This window comes from Fukomys damarensis, unplaced genomic scaffold (assembly GCF_012274545.1).
Source record: "Fukomys damarensis isolate Sample0158 unplaced genomic scaffold, DMR_v1.0_HiC HiC_scaffold_26, whole genome shotgun sequence".
Classification (NCBI taxonomy): Eukaryota; Metazoa; Chordata; class Mammalia; order Rodentia; family Bathyergidae; genus Fukomys; species Fukomys damarensis.
In genome coordinates, this window is record NW_022900938.1 from 18,833,723 (window position 1) to 18,859,158 (window position 25,436).

The window sequence follows — 25,436 nt, forward strand, 5'->3', positions numbered from 1 at the left end:
TAGCTAGTGAATCCATAATGACTCATTTAACTGTATAAGTGAAAATCATATGTGCTATATGAACTGTTTTTTTGTTTTGTTTTGTTTTTGGTACCAGGGATTGAACTTGGAATCTTGGGCTTGCAAGGCAGATGGCAGAAACACTGAGCTAAACCCCCATCCCTGAACTGTTTTAATAAAGTTAAAGCATTTTAAATGAAAATACATTCAAGAAGTTCATATAGCTTTGTGCAGTGGTGCACTCCTGTAATCCCAGCTACTGGGGAGGCTGAAGCAGGAAGATCACTAATTTAAGACCAGCTTGAGCAACAGAGACTCTGTGTTGTATTTTTTAAATTAAATTAAATTTTTAAAGAAAAGGCTGAGAGTATAGTTCAGTGATGGAGCACTTGCCTAACATGGGTTCAATCTCCAATATTAAAAAATGAGAAAGAAAGAAAAAGAAAAAAAGAAAAGATGTAGTGAAACTATATGTAAAAATACACACACACACACACACACACACACACCCATACCAAAGGGTATGTGATCAACAACAATGCAAGACAATTAAAGCATAGGATTCCAGGTAATGGTTACACCAGACAAAGGAGACAAAAGGTTGGTTAAGGAGGAATCTTCAGAGTCAGAAGTGTTTTATGGGTGTCCTGGTTTGATCGAGAATGGCCCCCAAAAGTCTGTGTTCAGACTTGAAAGGTGCTTGGATCATGGGGGTCCATGGATGAGTTCATAGTTGAATGTGATCTTAGAAGTTGTGGCCTAGGTGAGGGAGATTGGTCACAGGGGTATGGCCTGGGAGGGTATATCTTGTCCCCAACCCCTTCCTGCTCTCTCTGCTCCCTGGCTATCATGAATTGAGCGGCTTCTTCTACCAAGCCCTTCTACCACAATGTTTCTGCCTTGGAGCTAACTAACCACGGACTGAATCCTGGTTCTGTAGTCATGAATCAAAATAAGTCCATCCTCCTCTAAATGGTTAGGTATTCTGTCCCAGTATTGGAAAGGTGACTAATACAGTGAGTGATGGCTTCACTGATATTCTTTACACCATTAAAGCTATCTCTCCCTAATATGTGGAATCTAAAAGAGCCTACAAAAAAGTAGAAGGAAGATTACTAGCTAAGAGAAAAAGAAGAAGGGGGAGGGGTGCAAGGGTGAGTAAAGGGGCAATGGATATGACCAAAATATATTCCATATTGAACCTCTCTAAAAAAAATAAAACTAGGGAAGGAGGGCAGGACAAGGTGGGCAGTGGGGAGTGAAAATGATCAAAGCAGGTTATATGTGTGATTACGCCATAATGAAGCTCATCAATCTGTATAGCCAATAGGCACTATTTTAAAAGGTGTGAAACAAACAAAATAAAATAAGGCTACCTAACCAAATAGGTGGAAGGTTAGAAGAGAACCATGCCTATAGATCAACAACAATGCCTCAATAAAATAAAATTATGTATCTGAGATATTTAAAAAAGAAGAAATGAAAATAAATTATGTGTACAATAGCATAGATTATATATTTATATAAATGCATATTCATATAGATCTTTATTTAAATGTATATTATTTATATAAGTGTATATATGCATGGTGTGTAATATAAATGCATATTTATATAGAAATATATAAATTTCATTTCAAAATAGGTAGTAAAGAGGGCCTTAGAAAATATTTTTTATAAAGGTCTGTCTGGCCAGGGATTTAGCTCAGTGGTTCGGTGGCCTGCCTTGCAAGCACAAGGACCTGAGTTCAATCCCCGGTACCAAAACAATAAAATAAAATAAAAAAAAGTCTGTCTGATATTGTGGCAAACCACTGTTTAGCCACACAAGTGTTTGTTTTCACTCTTACTCTGAACCTCTGTGTGGTACTGTATCACTTTAAAGGCACTGCATTATTACAGTGGGCTGTGATTATGTAGTATGTCCTTCATACTGTAAATTTCTTGAAGGTTCTTGATCTTCCAGAATACAAAATGTCTTGAGTGGAGGAAGCACTCACTAATTTGGTAAATGAAAAAAATAAGGTAACTTAGAGCTTTCATTTTTTAGATAAGCAGGTTTAATGAAGGCACTAATTTATGCCACATAATTACCCTTCTACATTCTGGAGTTCATCAGAAACTCTTAGGAACGTAACATCTGAGGTACCAGGAGAACATCTACTCTTAGACGGAAGATGTTTAGCTTATCAATGTTTGGTCATAGTTGTTTAAGTCTAAGATAGCCTAGTAAGATTTCAAAAAAATCCTCCATAGCTCTGTTTATGAAATAATAACAGTTAAAATTCACTGAGTATCTGTTATGCTTTTGCATGATTTTAACCTCTCATAACAAATTTACATAGAATTTTTATAGTACATAAGATCCTAATGACATAATTGACAATGTGAAATAGGAAGAAAAGGGCTAAATGTGTAGGGAAAGTGGAAAAGGTAATAAGGGAAAAGAAAAAACTATGAGAAAATGGAAATAAAGTGTTTGCAAATGGGGAGGGTAGGAGGGGGGCAGGGACAAGAGTAAAAAACGAGAACCAAGACCTGTCATGTAAAGGTACAAGATCCCAATGATGAATGTAACTGTACTGTATACCTAAAATGTACCGATAAACTCAATGAGAGAGAAAAACAAAAAAGAATCTTTGACCCTATTTTGCCAATACATGAATTATGATACTTCAAAGGTTAAGAACATTTTCCGTGGCTACAATGTTGGTGTTTGGGGAACAGGGATTAGATATCGGATGGTTTTATACCAGATTTGCTGCTTTCAAACATATATATCACCTGAGATCATTTCCATGTTTTTTGTTTATTTCCTTGTTTTTTATGTCTATAGGTTCTTTAAAAATAGAAGGCAAAAAGGCCTTTTCCATTTGCTGAGGCCAGAGAAGGACAAAATTACCTGTAAAGAAGATTTAGAGATCCATTGATTAAGTACTTATAGAACGAAACAATGGTATTAAGTATTTCACAAGAAGAAAGTCACTAACTCGATACAAGTTCTCAGCGTTACTCTCATTGTCTAATACCATATGTGGAGCTTTTTCTTCCAAAGCAGACCCAAGACACTTTCATACACTAAGGCAGCAAGAGTCACTGGAGTGAGCAACAACTTTCTACACACCAGGCACACAAACGATGGCGTGGGAAAGGAAGCCACCTGGAAGTCCTATTTTGCACAAAATTCCCACAATCTCCTCAAAGAAACAGTAAAGTGTGTTTAAGTAGTAAAAGTGTGAGGTCCCCAGAAATAAATTCCTGACCAGAAAAGGTAGATAAAGTGTCTCAAAAGTTGTGGGAGGCTCCAACAAGGAGGCTAGTGGCAGTATCCAGGAAGAGATGGTAGCAGCAAAAGCCACAGTAGCGGTAGAAATTGGAAAACAGTGATTGTAGTTGTGTTAACTTTTTGTAGCTCAGAGCAAATACCTGAGAAAAACAATTTACAGAGCGACAGATTTTTGTTTTTTTGACTTACAGTTTAGAGGCTTTAGTCCATGGTCAGTTGTTTCCATTGCTGTGGGCCTGAAGGAGGCAGAGCATCATAGTAGAAGGGCACGGCACAGGAGACCTGCCTGTCTCGTGGCAGCCAGGAAACAAAGGGCAAGGCAGCCAAAGAGGCAGAGGCCAGAGAATGGCTTCATTTCTAGATTAGACTACTAGCACTGGCCCTGCAAATCTGGACTGTAACACATGAGATTTTCTCCACAAATCCTCAAAACATAGCATAGCAATTATATTACTAATCAAATATCATGGCAATTGTCATCTAGTTCTTAATCATTCTTTAAACTGATGTGGTTGGAGGAGAGCTACTTGTATTCAATGCATTAAGCTTAGCATAATACAGTAAGACAATTCTGCATAATCGTGCTCAAGGTGTAAAATCAGACTAGGCCTATAACATCTTAGGCAATAGTCAAATGAAAATTTGTCACTTGTGACAACTGGATGGCTAGTTATCAAAGGCATTACAGATGGTTCTCTGACACTATAGACAAACAGTATGGAAAACTTACAAGTCAGAAAAGGTGTTCGGAGGCTGATGATATTTTTGTCTTAGAAATCTGATCTTTTGATCATGGACATCAAAGACATTTTCAATCCAATTTATTATTTTTGTAGCTGTATTGAAATGCAGACAGATGTGCAGGCTATATCTGAGTTTGAATGGTACTAGTTCTAGAGAATAGAAGAGATACTTCAAATTATTTTTGCCTCTTGGAAGTAAAAGCAGCAAAAAAATGCTCAAATAAGGTAATTTGGGTAGCAAACCCATCAGTACACCCCACAACAAACTCCAACTCTGGAATCTTTCAATGGTAGTAGCCATAACTGTGTCTTCTCTGCTTTTCATAAGCCATCTTACTTTGTAAAGTTAATTTGGATAATGACACAATAAACCCCAAAACAGAAACCACTTAATCAAAACCAAGATATTTCAATAAGGATATACTATTAAAATTATTAAAAGAGATGGAACTACTCAAGAAAAAATTAATCTCACAATGAAGTTAACGTTCCCACCATTTTGGATAAATGCTCCCAAGCATTGCTTTGGTAGTGTCTTTCCTAAGAGTCTTAAAAGATTGATAAAAGATACTCCTAAAGGTCTTCCAACTACACTTCAAACTTGGCACTAATTTATTCTTTTCTTTCTTGTTTCGAGGGCTGGTAGGGTATAAACTAAAGGAGGTTTTGGCAGAAGGATGAGTCCTATCATCATTAGTGGATACACAGGGTCAAAAACGTCGATCTGGACTCCAGAAAATATGGAGAAAGTAGGATGACCAAACTGGACATCCTGACAAAAATGGCCTGAAATGAATGGGAGACCAAAATGACAACAAGGGTTTTGCAGAAGGTTTTCTTTTATTGAGGAAGGTGTCTGATGATGGCTATGGTTTAAATACTCATAAATAAATAATGTATATCAATGCCCAGTGGCTATTTTTTTCAAAACAAATAAGGAACAATCACTTACAATTAGTTTTAAAAAAGACTGCCAAATGGAATACACATGAGATTTTGTCATATCATATCTTGGCAGGCAGAAACATAAATATGTTAAGAACCAAACATCATGTTTTTCACCTCTATTTATTTTGCCTAAGTGGAATTCCTCCACTTGGCAAATAAACTTCTCTTACCCAGCAAAATCCAGTGTGAGTCCTAAACCATTTCCTGTGAGCCTAATTCCTTTCAATAAGGCATTAAATCATTTTATAGCAGACACCAAATGCCTTCTTATTGCAGGGAATAGTACCATAGACTTATGTGCTCCAGATTTTTCAAGATTCTATTGCAAACAAAATGATTCTTTATGATGTAATATTCCACCTAGTTTATTGCTTTTCAGAATTTCTATTGTTGAGTAAAGGATCTCTGCCCATCTCTGCTACTTCTTAAAAAAACGACCTATTCCCCAACTGCCTATGACAGATCTAATAAAACTCAGTCTATCACAGTAGCAGCGATGGTCATGCCAGTGTCACAGTGTGGCTGGTTCGCTCATTTCATTTTGAAAATGAGCCTGCCCTCCATCTGTCTAAGCCAAATGTCCTACATTTTGCAAGCCAGGCCTCTGGAGCATCATCACATGAAATAAGGAGGAAGACACAGAATGGCCTCCCTCCTGCCCGCTTCACCTGCTGTGCTCACAGACAGGTAGTAACACAGAGAAAAGAACCCCAACTGATTCCTCTAGCATCAAAGTTATTTGAGGGAGAGCAAATAGTCCTTTTATCTTGCATACATTTTCAGGAAGTGAGTTAAAGGTGAATTTTTTCATGATGCAAATACAACTACTCTGCAAAGCAAAGGAAAAGACTAAAGCTATGAAAGGCAATTTCTTGTGTCTGTGTTCTATCATCTTACCTTAATTTAATAGTAACATCCAAAGAAACGGCTCAAGATTGGAGAATTTGAAAATATTGAGTCTTTTGGATAGTTTCCAAGGGTCATCAACCAGGCTGGCATAATGGATAATATTCCTTACTCCCTGGTTATTGAACAACATTAGCCAGCATCTCTTAGTCCATACACGTTTCTGGTTCAAAGATCAGAAAGGCTGCAGCTAGAGGTTGAGTTCAAGGATGCCCTGGAATAGTGTCTTGGTATAGGAAGTGTCCTTCTTTGGCTGTTTTCTCTAGTGATCTTGTATGGTGGTCCAGAGCTACACTCAATCCTCCCAGGGTACAGTCTTATTTGTTTGTTTGTTTGTTTTTTTGTATTCATGTAGTAGGAGGTTTCTTTTCTGGTCTCCAGAAGAATACAAATCTGTCAGAACACCCATCAAGAGAAAAATGTATGTGAAATCACTTGTTTTAGGATTTATATGACTGATGAAGACGCTTTATAACTGTAACAGATGATTGGGAACTACACCACCCTCTAACTACTTCCTAATAGCTGCTCACCACTGCAGCTCAAGCCAGGAAATTCAAATATCTACTGCCCAAATCAGAGTGATTGGTTGCTTTAACATGAAAATGACAACAATTTTTTAAAAGTAATTCACTAATTTTCTGTCAAAGTTGGGCCCATGTGTGAATTGAGTTGATTCAACAGGCACAATTTCTCTCTGAACATAGCTTTTAGATAACATGTTTCAGCCATTTCCTATGGACCTATGTGATCTTGGGAAAGCTATTCAACCTTTCTGAGCCACAGGTTCTTTATCTGTAATGTGCAATATCCAGGGTAGTTATAAGATTAGTATGTAAGTAACCTAGTACAGTGCTATGTAAATATGGTTGGTGTCAGCTCCAAAATTTATATATAGAAAATTTTTAAAATGAAAAGTAAAATTTGCACTGGAGTCTTTCATTACAAAGCAAAGACATGCTTTCACTTGGATGTTTTCAGTATGTGCTAGTGAGGTCCACAGAGAAGATGGTGGATGACTTTGAATCACAATGCCCTGCCCCAGGTTGCCGGCAGAGGCGCTGCATATGATGCAGCCTGGTTTGGTATGATTACAGGCAGTATTCATTTAATGACCAAGTTATGAGTTATGTTTCTGCGGCTAGATAGCTGAATTGGTCACAAAATAAGGAATGTATATAGCATTATAATATTCAGAACGAAGAAATGGGCAAAAAAACTCCAACTTGGTGACTTTGCTTTTATTTGCATAACTCTTACATGCAGTACTGTAACGTGTAACAATATAAAACTATAGTCCTGCACTGTACAGTGCAATCCGCAAAAATCACAAACAAGGAGTACTATACAAAAAAAGACAACATTGATTCTCTATAAACAAGATGTACAGAACTGTACCCCCCAAAAAAGCACACCTCGGTGTTAAGTCTGAACGCTCGGTCGTTAACCAGTATGTCGTTAAACGAGGAATATCTATTATCTTGAAAACCATACAATTTACTATTATCTCACTAAGGTAAAGCCAGTTTTGTATTTTTCCTGCCTTATGTACAGTACTGCTCTAATATTTAAAAATTTGTATTTTCTCTCCCATAAATTCTAGTCAAGTCAGTCAAATCTGTCTTTTTTGTTAGTGTTTCAAAATGATCTTGTAGGATAATTAAGTTCCAAGTTTCCCCCGCCCTCATCATGGGCACTATTAAAAATTTTTAATTATATAAAAATAGCCCTGGGCCAGGATTCAACTCAGTGGTGCCACCACCTGCCGCGCAAGCACAAGGACCCGAGTTCGATCCCTGGTACAAAAAAAAAAAGTAGCCCTGAAATAAAAATCTGGAATTTAGAGCATCTATTCCAAATGTTCAAAAAAGGAACAAAAGAAAAACCAAGAGTGTTTCTTGTACAGTATAGCACATCTACCCAGAGATCTTCAAAGGAAGAATCTGGGGGCTGGACAGAAAGGGGAGGAAGGGATGTGGGTAATACGTTTTCAACTGAAAATAATTCATTTTCAAATCAGCTCAATAATATCCAAAAACATCATTACACTCTTGACAAGTAAAAACTGAGTATTCTCTACCTCTCGCACATCCACATATCACACATAATTTAGTGGAGGTAGAGTTAGAAAATTAACAACGCATAGAAAAGGAGCACTTGCTAGTCTTGTATTTTTTTTCACCGTGAAACAGATAAGGTCATGCATTTCCCTAAAGATTTTACCTGGTATGGAAGTTAAAACTGGAAATGGCTAAATTAAACCCCAACATGTGCTCAGTAATATTTGTCATTTATGAAAAAAGGGAGAGGGAGATGCTTGGATATAAACTGATCCTCTCAGTAGGTCACCTCTTCATCCTCTGGAAACCAAGAAAGTAAGGACTTTTGGTTGTTGCACTTTCTTAGAAAGTGTGCCCTTAGGACAGCTAGAGGACACTCTCTACTTTTAATTCCAAGGGAATCCAAAGGCCAAAAAAACCCACTTTTCAATCTCTTTCCTGTCACCAAATGCGAAACGACACCGCACAGTGAATGGTGAGCATCCTAAATCTTTCCTGGTCTCGTTACAGACCGAAATAGTACCAACACAAACAAACAAACAAAAAACCAAACAAAAAAACTGAGAGCAATTCTTTTAGCAGAGGAAAAAAAGAGTGTTATCCCTTAAAACGTGCGTCGTAGAGGTAGAAACTACGTCTCCCAGCATGCAGCGCGACGCGACCAGAACGGTGCATGATGGGAAGTAGAGTTTCAGCGTCTGTAAGGCTTGGCGTTTCCTCTGTCTTCCCGATTCCTACCTGTCTTCAATCCTCAGTATTTCAACGCTAAGTTTAAGAAACTGAGAGACTCACATCTTCGGTTCATTTCTATTCCTAACGGTTTCCTTTCCCAGTAAAGCAACTGCTGGACAGACTTCCGTTTCCGGTTGGCTCTTAGCCTTGGAAACGAGCAGACAACAATTTTGGTGGTTATGGCGGGAATGAATAACTCACAAATTCCGGACGGAGAGTTCACCGCGGTGGTGTACCGACTCATCCGCGATTCTCACTTCTCCGAAGCGGTGCAGGTGCTGGCCGCTGAGCTGCAGCGGAGCCCGAAGAGCCGCGCCGGCCTGTCGCTGCTGGGCTACTGCTACTACCGCCTGCAGGAATTCCTGCTGGCCGCAGAGTGCTATGAGCAGCTGAGCCAGCTGCACCCAGAACTCGAGCAGTACCGCCTCTACCAGGCCCAGGCTCTGTACAAGGCCTGCCTCTATCCAGAGGCCACTCGGGTCACCTTCCTCCTCCTGGACAACCCGGCCTATCACAGCCAGGTCCTCCGCCTGCAAGCTGCTATCAAGTACAGTGAGGGCGATCTGCCAGGGGCCAGGAGCCTAGTAGAGCAGTTGCTGAGTGGGGAAGCAGGAGAAGAGAGTGGGGGAGAGAATGACCGCGATGGCCAGATCAACCTGGGTTGTTTGCTGTACAGGGAGGGCCACTACGAAGCTGCGTGTTCTAAGTTCCTTGGGGCCCTGCAGGCTTCAGGGTACCAGCCAGACCTTTCCTACAACTTGGCGCTGGCTTATTATAACAATGGGCACTATGGCCAGGCTCAGAAGCATATCTCCGACATTATTGAGCGTGGCATCCGTCAGCACCCTGAGCTCGGCGTGGGCATGACCACTGAGGGCATAGATGCTCGCAGTGTTGGCAACACCTCAGTCCTCCACCAGACTGCCCTGGTGGAAGCCTTCAACCTCAAGGCAGCCATAGAGTACCAGCTGAAAAACTACGAGGCGGCTCAGGAAGCCCTCACTGACATGCCACCTAGGGCAGAGGAAGAGTTGGACCCTGTGACCCTGCACAACCAGGCACTCATGAACATGGATACCAGGCCTACAGAAGGACTTGAAAAGCTACAGTTCTTGCTCCAACAGAACCCCTTCCCTCCAGAGACTTTTGGCAACCTCTTGCTGCTGTACTTTCCTCACACCCTATCTCTATGAATTCCTGGATGCCATGATCACTTGCCAGACGGCTCCAGAAGAGGCCTTCATAAAGCTCGATGGACTAGCAGGGAAGCTGACTGAGCAGCTCCGGAAACTCACCAAGCAAGTACAGGAAGCAAGACACAGTAGAGCTGATGATACTGTCATAAAGGCATTGAATGAGTATGACGAAACTCTTGAGAAATATATTCCCGTGTTGATGTCCCAAGCAAAAATCTACTGGAATCGTGAAAATTATCCAATGGTGGAAAAGATCTTCCGCAAATCTGTGGAATTCTGTAATGACCACGATGTGTGGAGGCTGAATGTAGCTCATGTTCTGTTCATGCAGGAAAACAAATACAGGGAAGCCATTGGTTTCTATGAACCCATAGTCAAGAAGCATTACGATAACATCTTGAATGTCAGTGCCATTGTATTAGCTAACCTCTGTGTTTCCTATGTCATGACCAGTCAAAATGAAGAAGCTGAGGAGTTGATGAGGAAGATTGAAAAGGAGGAAGAGCAGCTGTCGTATGTTGACCCAGATAAGAAAATCTACCATCTCTGCATTGTGAATCTGGTGATAGGAACGCTCTATTGTGCTAAAGGAAATTACGACTTTGGCATTTCTCGGGTTATGAAAAGCTTGGAACCTTACAATAAAAAACTGGGAACTGATACCTGGTACTATGCCAAAAGATGCTTCCTTTCCTTATTAGAAAACATGTCAAAGCACATGATAGTGCTTCGTGATAGTGTTATTCAGGAGTGTGTGCACTTTCTGGAACACTGTGAACTTCATGGCAGAGATATACCTGCTGTTATAGAGCAACCGCTTGAAGAAGAAAGGATGCATATTGGGAAGAACACAGTCACTTATGAGTCCAGGCAGTTGAAAGCTTTGATTTATGAGATTATTGGATGGAACACATAATGATGTCTGTTAATGACTTTAATTATAATGTAAATTTTTTAATTTGTTAAGTAAATTTTACAGTTTTATTTGTATTTAGCCTTTGGCATCTCTATAACTGTTACATGTTGAACTTTGTATGTTTCAGCATTATAATAAAAATAGATAAAACTTGTTTTGAAATTACCCCAAATATTAAATAACTTTGTCCCAAAAAAGAGTTGTGAAAAGATCAAAACTGATGAAAGATGTTTTGTCTGTTAGAACTTGTGACACCTATTTGTCTTTTTTAAATTTGGTGCTTTGATGTTTCGTGAGGGTTCCTGCACAGGGAGGAGACACTAACTCCAAAACTCAGAAGTAATTCATGTATTGGATGTGTAGGCTTTTAATAGTCATTTCAGGGATTGTTTGTTTCATAACTTATCCTCATAATTGTATTAATGTAGAATGCACAGTTTTACATAGTATTTAAGGTATACTGATAGTTAAGATATTTCCATTGCTTTAACAAAATTTCCTTAGATTATAAATTAATTTATGGGAAGATTCAGTGGATAATTTTCTTCACTCAAATTACAGTGCTGTGGTATAGAGACAATAAATAATTATCAAAGAAACAATTTTTCCATCATTTTTCTCCATTAGTTAATAATTTGAATGTATGAACAAGATATGCTATTTATGCTTTTCATAACAACTTTGTTTTCATTTATCTCCCATAATGACTAAGAGCAGAGGTACCCTGATAATTCAGTTCTTAATTACTGCCTTTATGCTTTCAATTTAGTATATGCTTTAGTTGTTTCCATACTGTAGTATCTTGGGTAGGGAAAAGTCTTTCATGTTGGTCCCACAACCTCACCACACTCCTTTCCATGCCTAGCTCTGATAAGAGGTCAATTCTGAAAACAGAATCATAATGTTAATTTCAATCCACAACTTCCAAAATAGTTTTTCTTGGGTCGTATTAGGAACCCCACACATTCTGATCAGGCATTTTATTATCTAAACCCTGTAGGAGTTTTAATATTTTTTTCTTCTCCCTTCACTTCTTTTTCTCCTTAAGTGGATCCCCAACTCAACTTGGCTTACAAAAAAAAAAAATAGAACTATTAGATTGACATACAATATTGCTGATTTTTTTACCTATCTACAAAAGTGATCTTAGTTAGTGTAATTACTTTCTACTGAATCTCAATCTAATTTCTTTGTCAACCTAATTGCTTTCCCCTGAAAGTAAGCCTTGGCATAATGAATTGATTTGTTTTCTCCTTTAGGGAAAAACTACTTTGTCACAGGCTCAGCATAATTCCTCAGTAGCATGAAGTCCTAAGTGCTAAGTTCTATTAGATCAGAAAAGCTGACTTACTGTGAAGTCAATAATTTTGAGTTTATAGCATTTCTAATCTTTAGTATCTGAGCTGCTACCATTTACCAGTTATGCTTGATCTCACACTTGGAGGACAGTCAATGTTTAATGATCTCTTCAGGACATCTCAAGGCACATTTTACATCTGGTCATTGTTCTTTAACAACTTCTGTATTAAAAGTATTGCTGCAGTAGCTGCACTACCCTCTCAATCTCTGTAACTCTTTAAGATTTGGAAAGTAAGTGAACTAAAATCTTACTTTCAACAACCACATTGAAATTCAGTTTTTTCCTATTTCCCCTAAACCAAACTATTTTTAAAAGATATAAAGTAAGTAATGTGAACCAGTCAAAAGTAAATGTTTTCCAGATTCCTTTTGCAAACAGCCCAGCCCTTATTCTGTTACAATTTATTTACCCAGGTGCTGTGTGTTTATGGTTTGCATGTATGTGTAATTTAGCTTTCAGAACGTAAAACACTTTTCAGAATAGTTTTTAACCCCTTGATGCTGGGCAGTTGGAATTTTCTGCCTAGCAATGGATTAGGAAACTGACTGCTCCTACCACTCAATTTTGATATTTGTTCTCTTCTTTATCCTGGCTCTCCAGGGAAGAATCCATTTGGATGCAGATTTAAAAGTCCAGGATCTGGAGCTGAGGCTTGGAGGAGCTCATTCCTAACTCCTCTGCACTTGTTGCCCTTTATTTTTAGGATAATAGCATTAAAACTCACTTTCTAATGAATCAAATGTTTTCTTTTTTGTTTTGGGGTTTTTTGGGGTTTTTTTGAGGGGGAGTTGAGACAGGGTCTCCTGTAGTTGAGACTGACCTGGAACTATGTAGCCTAGGCTGGTCTCGAACTCACAGCAATCCTCCTGCCTCAGCCTCCCGAGTGCTGGGATTACAGGCATGCACCACCACACCCAGCTGTTGAATCAAATGTTCTGCTTCTTGAGTCTAAGAGGCAGAGGACTTTACAGGGACCCGCATATTTTGCTATTTGATCAAAAGCCTTCATCCTTAAAGCTCTGATAAAAACCTTTGTTCAATGTTCCTAAAATATACCTGTTAGAACTAGAACTTTTCTTGACAAACTATTTCCCTATACATCTATAAAGCTTTTAATATTTCTTCATATCTGCAGTCTATTTTAAAAGGACCAAAAATAAGTATTTCAGTCTTAAACCTGGATCTCCATATGCACACATACAAAATTTGAGCATGTCTTTTGTACACGAGTACATGCATCCTTTTCCCCGAGATGAGCTAGAACTTGATCTTTCTGTAAAGAACCAAGACTCCTTTGATGAGTAGACACATGACATGCATACTGAAAGGTTTGTATTCCTGACAGTTCCTCTTTGAATATGGCCTCAGCTGTGGCATGGATGTTCACACTACTCTCACCTGTGAAGGTCCAGTGTCCAGTGGCTAACTCTGATTTAGTCACAGGAAGTAGGTCCCTGGGAAACAGGAGAGCTCTGTAGGAATGGAGTTGGGTCATGTGTGATGACACAGCCTCCCTGCGGGGGCAATACAGGCACATCTATCAGGTCTACAGGAGCACCTTGGAATCCATACAGAAGTGTCAAATATTAGGTTTGTCCAAATATTAGAGGGATTTGCTTGTAGAGGGCTATGGGTCAGATGCCCAAATACACAAAATTAGGAAATGTGAGATAAGTGACTCAGAGGGGGACCTTTAAGGGAGTGATTTTTGAACCCTTCTGCCCCACAAACCTCATAAGGGTAGTGAGTAGCTGGCAGAGAAATATGAAGCACACCTTGAATGCCCAGAACTCTTCTGCTGCATTTAGACTTTAGAGCCCCATCCTTCTCTTAAGGTGAGATGCTGTTTTGTTTGTTTGTAGATTAAGGGCCCAGGATGTAGCTCAGTGGCGCCCCGCCTGCCTGGCAAGCACAAGGTCCTGAGTTTGATCCCCAATATAGGGGAATGAAGGGGGGGGACCAGATTAAACAAAAAAAAGAGTAGATTCCAACTAATGTTAGCACAACTAAGTACAATGGATATAATGGGACTACTACACAAGGATGGATTTGTTTGTCCATCAGCCAATATGAGGCCCAAACAACAGATTACATTAGAAAACACAGTGGAAAATGGGTTTATGTGTCTTTTGAGAAGAAACATGTGCCAGAGGCCAAACACAAACACAAGTAACACGATGGCTCTTACTTAAGACTTTATTTTTCTTGGGCAGAAATTTTTACCAGGATTTAAGTCTGGCAGCTGACAATGTTAAGTCAACATAATTGCTTGAAGTTTGTCTGGAATACATGTTGACTAATAGAATAAAGAGCCTATTTGAGGACAAAGTGCAAAAATATGAAGTAGACAACAGATGCCAAATGGAACTTGAATGCTTTTTCATGGATGAAAAATGAGGAGGGACTTTATGTACCACAGTTATGTGCCATTACTCTGATGAGAATCCTGATATATTTGTTTCAATTTAATAATGACACACAGCTGGATAGGATACAAAATATTCTGGGTAAAACAAGATCCAAAAAAATTAAAAATATGAAACTAAATCCAGTAAGAGACAAATTTTAGTACCAGGGGCTTTAAAAAAAAAATCATTTTCCGGGGAGATGTGGACAAAATGTCACACGCAGAAAAGGTAACTTCGTTTAATTCAGTGTCAGTGTGAGCTGACAGTTTGAGGTCTACCCAGAATGGCACTTACTAGTATAGTGACTAGATTAGGGGAGGCAATGGCCCTACTCTGGGAGATGTGTATTCAGGTCTAGATGTCACTTAAAAAACATCAACTGAAGATGTGGCAAGGATTCGGATGGTGAAGGGTCTAATAAATGACATAAGCAAAGGACTGGAGGTGTGGGGGAACATGAAACCTGTTTTAAACACTCTAAGAGCTGCCAAAACATGTAGACAATTATTTACAATACAGAAAGCAGAAGTTGTATTGACAGATGGACTAGAAGTAAAGGAAGATAGACTTTAGCAAGAAAAAAAAAATCTCAATACTTAAGAACTTGAAAGTGGCTTCCTGGAAAAGCAGTAAATTCCCACTTGTTTACAGTCAATGTTCAGGAAGAGTGGCTGTTGGTGGCCTGGAGAAGGCGGAAGGTTACAGAGCAATTGTGTAAAGGGTAGGTAGAAGAGGGACTGATTTCTAAGGCTCATTCAGTCTAAGCCTACACGTCAGGTAGAAAACTGTAACCAACTAAGTATTTGAAAAGGTAAAATCTTAGTGTGGCTACAGTTACTGAAATGTATTATGTAAGGCAGAACTGAACGCGGCTCATCAGTCATTCCCAAGAGACTGGACAACTACAACCTTCTCTCCAAAGTGAGAGCCAGGCAGGGACAAAAGTCAGGATCTGTGCACATGTCCTTGACTACCAGAGGGGCTATTTATGGGTACACAATGTATCTTTATTTTTCTGAATACAGCATCAAGCTGTCAATAAAGGTTATAAGAAATCAATATGAAATAAAAATTTCTGTAAACGATAAGCAGTTTTGGTATTGTTTATTTGTTCCCAGCACATCTTTTAAAAAATCACACATGGGCATTTGCTCATAGAACAGTACAGTCTAAGAAAACCAGTAAAAGGAGAATGCAAACATACACTGGAAGCACAGTATATAGACTGAGTTTGAGCCCTTGTGGAAAGCAGTGTGGCTCAGTTGAATTGACAAAGCTATGCTGGAATCTCTCAGGAATTTTCCTTCCCACTACATATCCCGTTTAGACTATAAAGGTATAGAGGACTGTTTGTATGCATTAGTTACAGCAGTATAATGGCTTACACACAAGTGCTCACCCACATGTAGTTCCCAAAAGACTACTACAGTACTGGCAGGAATACACACGGCCTTGGAGGAAGACTCGAGAGAAGATTATTCAAGTCAAGTTGTATCAAAGCCAAAGTATTTCAAAGGCTTAGCAAAAAAACTAAAACTAAAACAAATGAACCAAAAACCCTGACAAAAATGGTATCAACTTACACACATTTCTCATGAGATTCACCACTGCTCAGGAACGGAAATGCATTATTCTTAAGGCACCATCACACAGAAGGGCTGACCACAACATAAGGAGCAGAAATCCCCTTTCAGGCCCCGCTCCTAGGGAGCTGTGATCAAACATCCACAAGCATGCAGGGAGTGTCTCAAGGCTCAGTATGACACATTTGCCAAGCCACATCACAGGGCCACGATGTTGGACAGCAGGGGTGAAAATGTAGGAATGAAAGCAGATACAAACCCCACTGACTGATGAGATATATGTGAGAGCACAGGTGCACCATACACTCAAGTAAGTACGCTAGGTGATCCAAATCGACACTGTGGAGAGGATTCTCAGTATGTCTACATACAACTGCTTTATTCCTGACATGTTCCTGAACAGCAAGAGCCTTGAACTACTATAAAACTTTTTTTTTTCTTTTTTTGGTACCAGGGATTGAACTCAGGACCTTGCACTTGCAAGGCAAGTCCAAATCCCCAGCTCAAAACAGGTAACCTGTCTTTAAAGACCTACTCTCTCCCACTTATTTGAAGGGGCTATTTTATGGGAGTGGGAGGAATCTCAACAAGGCACTGTGAGTTTTTGGGCATACTGTTTAAGTAGTTCAATGTTTATAGAAACTATACCAGTACAAGTATTTCATGTCCTTTTAAATTTTCAAATAAGGTTAAGTATATTTCATAGGGCTCTTGTGATGCTCATGAAAAACACTTACAATGTGCCTTAAAATCATGTACATGCTACTTAGAAATTATATTAAAACAATTTATTTCCTTCTCTGTCTCAGAATGGGAATTCAGAATATCTGAAAAATGTTTTTGGCAATACTTAATGTATTGTTTTTACCTTGTGAAAACATATAAAATAATTTCCTTTGGGAACCAAAAAAGAAATCTTTTCATGTTCACAGAACTAAAGTTCCTGAATTCTGTCATGGTTCTTTGGCTTGAATGTGGTATATAATCATGATCCCATCCTTCTTTGTTAAGGAATTAATTGCTGTAGTTAGAAAAGCATGAGGCTGCTTATTCTTTGAGAAACTTCCAAGGTTTAAAAGGGACACACTTCAGAATCATGGAAGATTAAGCACCTAGGAATTTCACATTGATATAAAATGTAATTAGAGACTGATACAACCTAGGTAATAATATTGGTCACAGATTGTACTACATCAATAAAGCTATAAAGAATCAATTTTCTGTTTTTCAAATCAGTGAAAATATAAAGATGCAAAACTACGGTTGGAAGAAAAGCCAATATGCAAACAGAAGAAAAAACTGCTTCACACTCCCCTTGAAGAAAAAAAATTTCTTAGACCCAGGTCCATTTTATTAATAATATGTTTCTATAATATCTTGACATTTATACAAGCAGTTTTTACAGTTAAATTTCACACTGAAGACAAACACTATTTGGCTTAGGGAACAGAAAGCTGAGTAACTTACATCCTTCATATGAGACACTATTTCAACAGTTTAAGTAAACCTTTTACACGTTCTAGATTTCAGTATCAGTGCCCACCCACTCCCCCTGCAGGAAAGTGAAATTAGTAAGAATTAACCAAATATGTTGACATATGGCTCATTTGGGAATATAAAGACAGGCAAAAATCTAACTTCTATAACTCATAAAGCCAAAGTAAGAACATTCAAAATTCAATCCTAACCTGGCACTCGTAATAATGAAAATCAACGTGGCTAAAGAGTAAGTGGCAAACAAAAAGCTACTAAAGCTGTCATTAACTTCTGTCTCCGTGTTTGTTAAAATGTGGATATGCTTTCCACAACATTCCCTTTGGCTGCCTCCAGTACTACCACACACAATGTGTGAATCAACCCACAGTAAACAACTGAGTTCTAACACTGATATGGAACAGAAGTTCAAGCAAACCCAGCTGCATCTGAAGACCTAAGGAAACACACTTCAACTCAGGACTTCAGACCTTCTCTGATCAGCTACAGTTAAAGAAGTCGTAGCTGTGAAAGAATTTAACCAGGGAAAACCTCTGGGGCCAACACGCAAAAAAGTATTTTCAAAAATGCAATCTAAGACTTAGCTGCTAATACAATATTCTGAAAAAAAGGGTTCCTTGCAACATCTGTACCTGGTGTAATACACACTCTGATGGTAGCTCATCCTTTATTGCACTTTTATTTTCCAAAATATTCCTCAACACAGATATGCATACTAGAAGGCTTCCAGCTTCATGAATAACTTCAGAGTAATGGTGCGATAATACATAAGCACTTTAGGAAGAAAACTCCCAACTTTTCAGAGGAGGAAAGAATTTAATTCTCTTCTCTGGAAAAATACTGGACACAATGAACGCATGGCTTCCACAGTTGTTATGAAACAAAAAAAGATCAAGTTACTAGCATAAGACTAAACACTTATGCACTACTATAAATTGCACCAAACATTAAGGCAGCAGTTCTCTAAGGAGCAATAAAGCCTGTTCATATTCTTTAGTATTAAATGGTACTTCTACCAGCTACAAGTTCCCATTCCCAATGAAGCCCCAGACCAAATGACATTATTGAATTTAAGTAAAAGATTACAAATATGACAATTCAAGAAAGAGAAGACAGTGTTATCCAGTACCAAAAACTCAATAGGCTATAGGCTTTTAAATTTTTCAATAAACTTAGTCAAAATGAATTAAGAAGCCTCATATAAACAATGTTCTCCTTACTTTGACTCTTATGAAGACATTTTTAGATACTTCAGGAATGAGAAGCATGGTTTAAGTGCTTTTGTGCATATTCATGAACGCAGTCCTCTACAGACACTAAGTCTATGCAGAGGCTCCTCCCAGAGGTGGTTGGGTGAAAGCAGGGCAAAGCTTTCCGATTTTCCAAATCAGAATGAAACAGTACTGATGAATGTTCTTGGGTTTAAAATGATCTCTGTAGAAATGATTCCAACTACAAAATGTAGTCACCATTATAAAACCAAGGTTGGGAAGTCTTGTATTCATTGGAAAACAAAAACAAAAACACATAAATCACTAGTTTCCACAAGGTTCATGTAGAACAGTGAGCATAATAATTTCAAGTGTTACATTTATAGATTCCTAATATCAAGTACAGATTTGAGGTTGTTGTAATCTAAACTCCCTGGGAAAGAATGTTATAACAATCACATGCAAAGGAATGAATCTGCTTATGAATGTTTTATTAAAAAATTATTCAGAAACATGTATACACTTCCAGTGAGATATTAGTACCCTACTAAATTTTACATTTTGATCACCAATTAGAGAAATCACCTTCATGAATAGATGCATTTTGTAAAGCTGAAAATCTTATAATTCTAGAGGCAGTCTCCTAAGTGTCCAACTATTTCAAGTCCTCAAAGGGTTTTAAGAAAAGATCTCCTGGAAATTTTATAATTAAAAATAAATCACCAATGAAGAGAGGCAGCTTCTAAAAAATAAATATTTAGTTTTGTTGTTAATCTAGTACTTAATTTTGATTTGCTTACAGATTTGTTAGTCTGAGGCCAATTTTAATAGCTAAAAATTATTATTTTGAAGTCTTAAAAATACTTTTTTGTCAATTTTAAATTTTCACTTTTCTGGTTAAGGCTACTTCAGATATAAAAGGTATCAAACTGCCCAAAAATACCTTGGAGCTGTTGCTACACAGGCAGATCATCTGCATTTTGACCTATATTATCTGATTAAACATTAATTTTAAAAAATTATCAAAAGTTAGGTATTTTATTAAGAAAAGAATCCATCTCAAAATGTGAATCATGAACCTTGACAGACAGTAATTTAAACTAATCATTTCACTTATTTTAATATCCAGGTTTGAATGTAAAAATGTTTTCTAAATGTGATTAATGCTCTCCTTATTATTTAAGAAATAGGATACTTCAAATTTTTGATTATGGTGTATGCATTAATAATTTCTTTTAAAATCAAGGTTAAACCAGTAATTCAAAAAAGGTATTAAACCATTAGGAACTAAATTCAAACTTTACTTTTATATGAAAAATTATCATGCTGCTGGGTAAATAAAAAAATGTTGTCACTGAAACTGTTGAGGGTTTGAAATTCAATAGCTGAACAATGACATTTTTTAGCCAAACAACTGTTTCAGCTAGAGACATTAGGGTTAGGAGTCTTCCTTCTGATCCTGCTGCAGTTTCTTCTGCAGCTCAGTCACAGGCATGCAACAGCAGAAACAGGACTCTGGGTTGGATAAAAACATTCGTTTTATGGTAACCTGTCTTTCACATATAATGAGTGGTGTCAGCTCTCCTTATAAAACATATTATGAATGATCTAGGATATAACAATAGGTTTCTTCAGTGATACAAATACAACTCATACCTCAGTACAAACAGAAAGATGGAGAACAAAAATGTGTCCCCTCACAGAGTAATTATATACCGGTAATTAGAAGTTTTACAATTGTATACTAATTTTGAAGAAAACTGTAGGCCAAGCACCTTACGAACTAAAGACATTCTAAGAACAGGCTGCCTATATTCTCATAAATATACTCCCTTAGTGGCCTACTCACAGTAGAATATCTCTTAGAAAACATATACATGTATCATCCTAAGTGGACTCCTTCTCCAGATATCTGCTTTGAGAAATAGTCTTTTTAAAAAAAGGCTAGACAAGCAATAGATGATACCCAAATCTGCCTGTTTCCAAAGAGGAAGCATCAATATAAACAGCTGGTAGCATCTTTCTCCGAAATAACTGGCAGACTTGTGCTAAGATTTGAAATGACAACCGTTGGCTGTAAACTGATAAACCTACAATGAGAGAGATGTAGGGATACTATCTGTCAATCCATAGATGAGAAAACAAACATATTAAACCAACAAACAAAAGGGTCAAAATATAGTCTATGATATATTTGATTACTGGTATAACCATTGTTGAAGACTTAAATGAAAAAAGTGACATTTTCCATAATGACACTAATAGATTATAAAAGGTTTCTGTTTCCAAAGATATTACTGGGATCCACATATTCTTTGACGGACTTCAGCATCCCAAAGCCGACATTAGAGATGCTTTCTTTTAGCCACTGCTTCCGTAACTTGCCCACTGGAAAAACAAAATAAAAAATGCTTCAATATACACTATGATGCTGGGAACCAATCAATCTTGTGACCACGAGTGAACAAACACTGTGTGATAAATGCTTTTATTCAAAAATGAGAAATGTTTTGCTTTATTTGATTTATTGAGCCCACCAGACTATCAAGCTCATTAAGCCCAATGCATTCCCAGGGGAAGTCTGTGCTGCATAGTGTCTCCTTTCTCTGTAAACTATGAAACAGAGATTGAAGGAAGCCTGGACTGAGATTACAGTCCATTTTACAAATAACAAGAAGAGAAAAACATGATTTCGAAAGAACCTATCTCTTGTCTTAACTACCAAAATATACCAAAGATTCAAAGAAAACGAAGCTAACTTAAGAAAAACATTATTTTAAGATGAATTTGTTGGCTATACTTACCCAAAAATTATAGTGTCTAGAACCTAAAGTATTTTAAGGAGCACAAAAACTTAAAAGGAAACAAAATCCTAACCTTTAATAGGCATATGGGGAAAAACTCTGGTTATAAAGCATAAAGCGTTTTGTTTACATTTTCTTTCACAGTGCTTTTAAATGCATTTGCATGTCCCCATGTAACAACAGCTGCTTTATTCCTACTGTTTTTCCATATTCAGAAATTTTGGGGCACTAAAAAAATCAGATGCCTAATCCATCTTACACTTAATATTTTGCTTTATAAACTATGTAATGTCCTCTCCTCTTTGTCTCTAATTTGAAAATAATGAATATGATGACTAGCACCATAAATTGTATTTTAAATGGCATTCAATGAAAAATAACCTTTTCTAAGGACAACTTTTGTAAGACAGGATATGTAAAAGAATTCTGACCTGTCAACTTGGTCTGGCATTGCAAAGTAAAGCAATATGCTGATTTATCTGCAGCAAAACGATGTCTTTTAATTTACAGTTAGGATTATGAGCAGTTAGGACTTCTCAGATACATGTATTATTGTAATAATTGTATTCTAATGGTCATTTTGCACAAATGTGCATTAATGATCTGAAGTCATCAACAGTGATTTAATTGGTTAACTGAAATGGGAAACCTTATTTCATTAAAGTGTTCAAGCTGTCACTCTAAAATGCACTCCCATTTATCAGGCGGCAGCGATACATCACAGCATCTGCCTTTCAGGATCCTTAACTACCACTGCAGCTCAACTCAAACCATCTTTTGTGTCCAGTTCTCCAGGAAACCATCAAATTGTCATCAAAATAATAAATGGCACAGTACCCTCAGTTATTTCTGCTTGGCTTTTAAAAATACTTATTTCTCATGTGAAGATGAGGGAAAATGAGGTTCAGCAAGAAAAACAATTATATTTAAAATGAAAAATTTTAAAGCTGCTCTAAAATCAGAAGCTAAACAGTATAAATTTCTATTTACACAATCTGCACTACCTAAAAGATGTTCTGCTGGGACCTTTTACCACTCCTAAGGGACAATCCATGACTATGCTTCAGCCTCAGTTTTCTTATCTCCAAATGGATTAGAATCACAGTCTCTTCAATTCTAATAGTTTGTGTGTTTAAGCACTAAAAAAGCTAAAAATCAGTCATTTCCAGATTTGTTCTGTTAATTAAAAAAAAAAAGCAACTACTCTGAGTGGCAGAAGTGGTATTGTCATGTTATACAAGCTATACAAGCTGAGGCAGCTCAGAGAGGGGTGAAGAGCAGTCAATGCCAGTCTCCACCGTTATCTGTAATATAGTTTCACTGAATGTGTCCTGTGGTTATAGATGTAATTGTCCTGAAAAGACTGCAAACAACTGCTCCAACAAGATGGAGCACATTAGAAGCTCAGCGGGATGCCCAACAGCTAGCTTGTCTGCCTGGTTTTACACCTCTAGTAATAATGCAATTCCACTAGGAGCTGAACCATCATCTGAGAAGCCACCCAACAGCCACTGCATATTTAATGAAGTCACTCACCAAGCGCTGGAAAACAGAAGGTGCTTGGAGTGCATCATTAGTTCTGTCAGAAGGATAATTTACACATCTATCTTGTCAAATTTTGTATGGTTTATACTTTTACAATAATCAATCTAACATACATTTGATTAGTGAACTACAAAGTTTAAAAAAAAGACAGTACAGCTAACAAAACTGTGGCCCCCTTCATAAACATATTTGATGAAAGAATTTAACCCCTTGGTGACAGAGGTTTGCAAGCTTCTTCTGCTATTGATAAAAGAAACTGAAATGGGGTTAGAAGTCATGCTTTATGCAATTAAAAGGACTAGAAATCTTTGGTTTTCCTTAGTAAGCATAAAAAAGAAAATACAGTTTAAGTAAAAACTCTCAGTGTGCCTGAATAACAAGGCAATTATTGGAAACAGTTTTGAGATTCTGAAAAACTTTCTGTGGTTGGCTCAAAGGCATCAATAAATTAAGACAACAAACCACCACAGGTCTGATTCCAGAGAAGGAAGACACTTCAAAGTAGAAGGGTCTTAGATGTATTTACAGGATACAAAAAAGATGGCCCATATACTGAACATTATAGAAAACTAACAGTGGAGGGATCTTTTTCTGCTTAAATTAAAAATGGAGTTAATCCTTTCACAGGAATTATTTCAAATAATGTACATAAGACTGGATAAACAGGTTTTATGTGTGTTCTGCAATATATAGTAGCTCCACACTCCCGTTCGGATTGTAACACACCCAAGGAATGGTGTATTTTGTGATATGATCAACAGCATAAAACAATTAGATAGATACGACAGGCATCAGGGGTAAAGTGATGTCATACATGCAAAATATGGACATGGTAGCAGACGTGCCACCAAACACTATTGTGAACTACTTTTTGTTGTCTAAGGGACTGAAGACTCAGTAGAAACTACCAAATAATTCCATCTTAAAAGGGATAAATCTAGGGCTTGCCACTCCAGAGGTCTTTTTAGTTAGATATATTTTAACTTTTCCAATCAGAAGTTTGACTATAAAATGAGAAAGACTTATTGATTCACTAAAGAGAATAAATTAAGAATAGCACCATAGACTTATAAGTTTACTGAAACTAAAACTCAAAAGTAGAATTCAGCCAAAGTAAAAAGCTGGCCATTATTATAACAACTATATTTTGGGGGCCATGGGTGTGTGGCTCAGTGGTAGAGCACTTGCATGGCAAGCACAGGCCCAGGCTGTGGTCCTCAGCAGCACCAAAGCAAAATTTAAAAAATAACAAGTGTATTTCAAAAGTTCTAGTTTGAGAACAGATACCTACTGAGCACTAATCTTGAGGTCAGATTTTTAAAACAACGGACAATTTCTACTCTTTGAGTGAATCTGTCTATGATAATGTGTCTTCGATTAGCATTGGGTTTCATCCTGAAAAGAGGACTTGGTTGTCCATTTCCTTGTGCTGTGAAGCTCATTTCTATGTGGTTGGTTCGTTTTTGCAGAGGTGTATACTGAATGTCTGCCAACAGACCTCTAACTGCTGGATGATAATACCCAGCCCTCAAGAGAATATGAGATGGGATTGTGACCAAAAAGATTCCATAGAAACTAAATTTAGTATTTCGTGCATAAAGGCCATACTTGATTTCTTTAAATCACCTGGCTTGTTTTCTACTAATGAAACTTTTGCTATCGGAAGTTGTTTAAGAATACTATGGACTTCACTAAAACAATTAAAATCCAATATAAGATCTAAGTATTGTCAATACTTAGAATGTCATTTTTAAATGCTAAGATTTCATCTATGCAGTTTGTACAATAAGTGCTTCTAGACCCTTGAGTAGATCTTTAGATATTAGGCATCTAAAAAAAAGTTTTTTGACTTTTAGGATGTTAACAGATGACAAGAGCTAGATTCAACCTGTCTTCAAATTTAAATCAGAGTAGCAATCAATGTCCATACAAAAGAGACTGATACAAGAGAGCAAGTCAGAAAAGAGGAGAGATTACAAAGAGAAAATGAGAAAATACTGTACATTTCTTAAAGATTTGGACCATGGTTTTATTCCTCTTCATAGTGTTACAATATAGTACATACATGCTACAAAGTAAGAAATCAACATATGCTATTTGAAATAAAAAGGAGGTATCTACAGTTATTCCTAAGCTACTTTAGAAATGGCAAATGGATTCAAATATCTAGGAAAATGCCTCGCAAGTGCAAGGACCCGAGTTCGATCCCCGGTACCAAAAAAAAAAAAAAAAAAAAAAAAAAAA

The 25,436-nt window shown here is 37.5% G+C and overlaps 2 protein-coding genes and 1 long non-coding RNA gene across 3 annotated transcripts in view; 1 reads left to right on the forward strand and 2 right to left on the reverse strand.

Annotated features, from left to right (window-relative positions):
* LOC117283421 overlaps positions 1–5,254 on the reverse strand; it is a 9,479-nt gene extending 4,225 nt beyond the window's left edge. Inside the window, exons 1-2 of the long non-coding RNA XR_004514392.1 lie at positions 5,148–5,254; positions 4,017–4,179 (exon numbers count right to left, since the gene is read on the reverse strand). This is a non-coding gene — a long non-coding RNA (uncharacterized LOC117283421). The remainder of the gene's footprint in view (positions 1–4,016; positions 4,180–5,147) is intronic.
* The window catches only part of Agps (alkylglycerone phosphate synthase), a 163,636-nt gene that overhangs the window by 7,874 nt on the left and 130,326 nt on the right, over positions 1–25,436 (reverse strand). The window lies entirely within an intron of this gene.
* Positions 8,626–11,255, forward strand: LOC104850228 (tetratricopeptide repeat protein 30A2). Its single transcript, XM_010607063.3, is given in 2 exon segments — positions 8,626–9,843; positions 9,845–11,255. Coding segments are annotated over 2 exon segments (1,932 nt in total). The 5' UTR covers positions 8,626–8,854; the 3' UTR covers positions 10,788–11,255.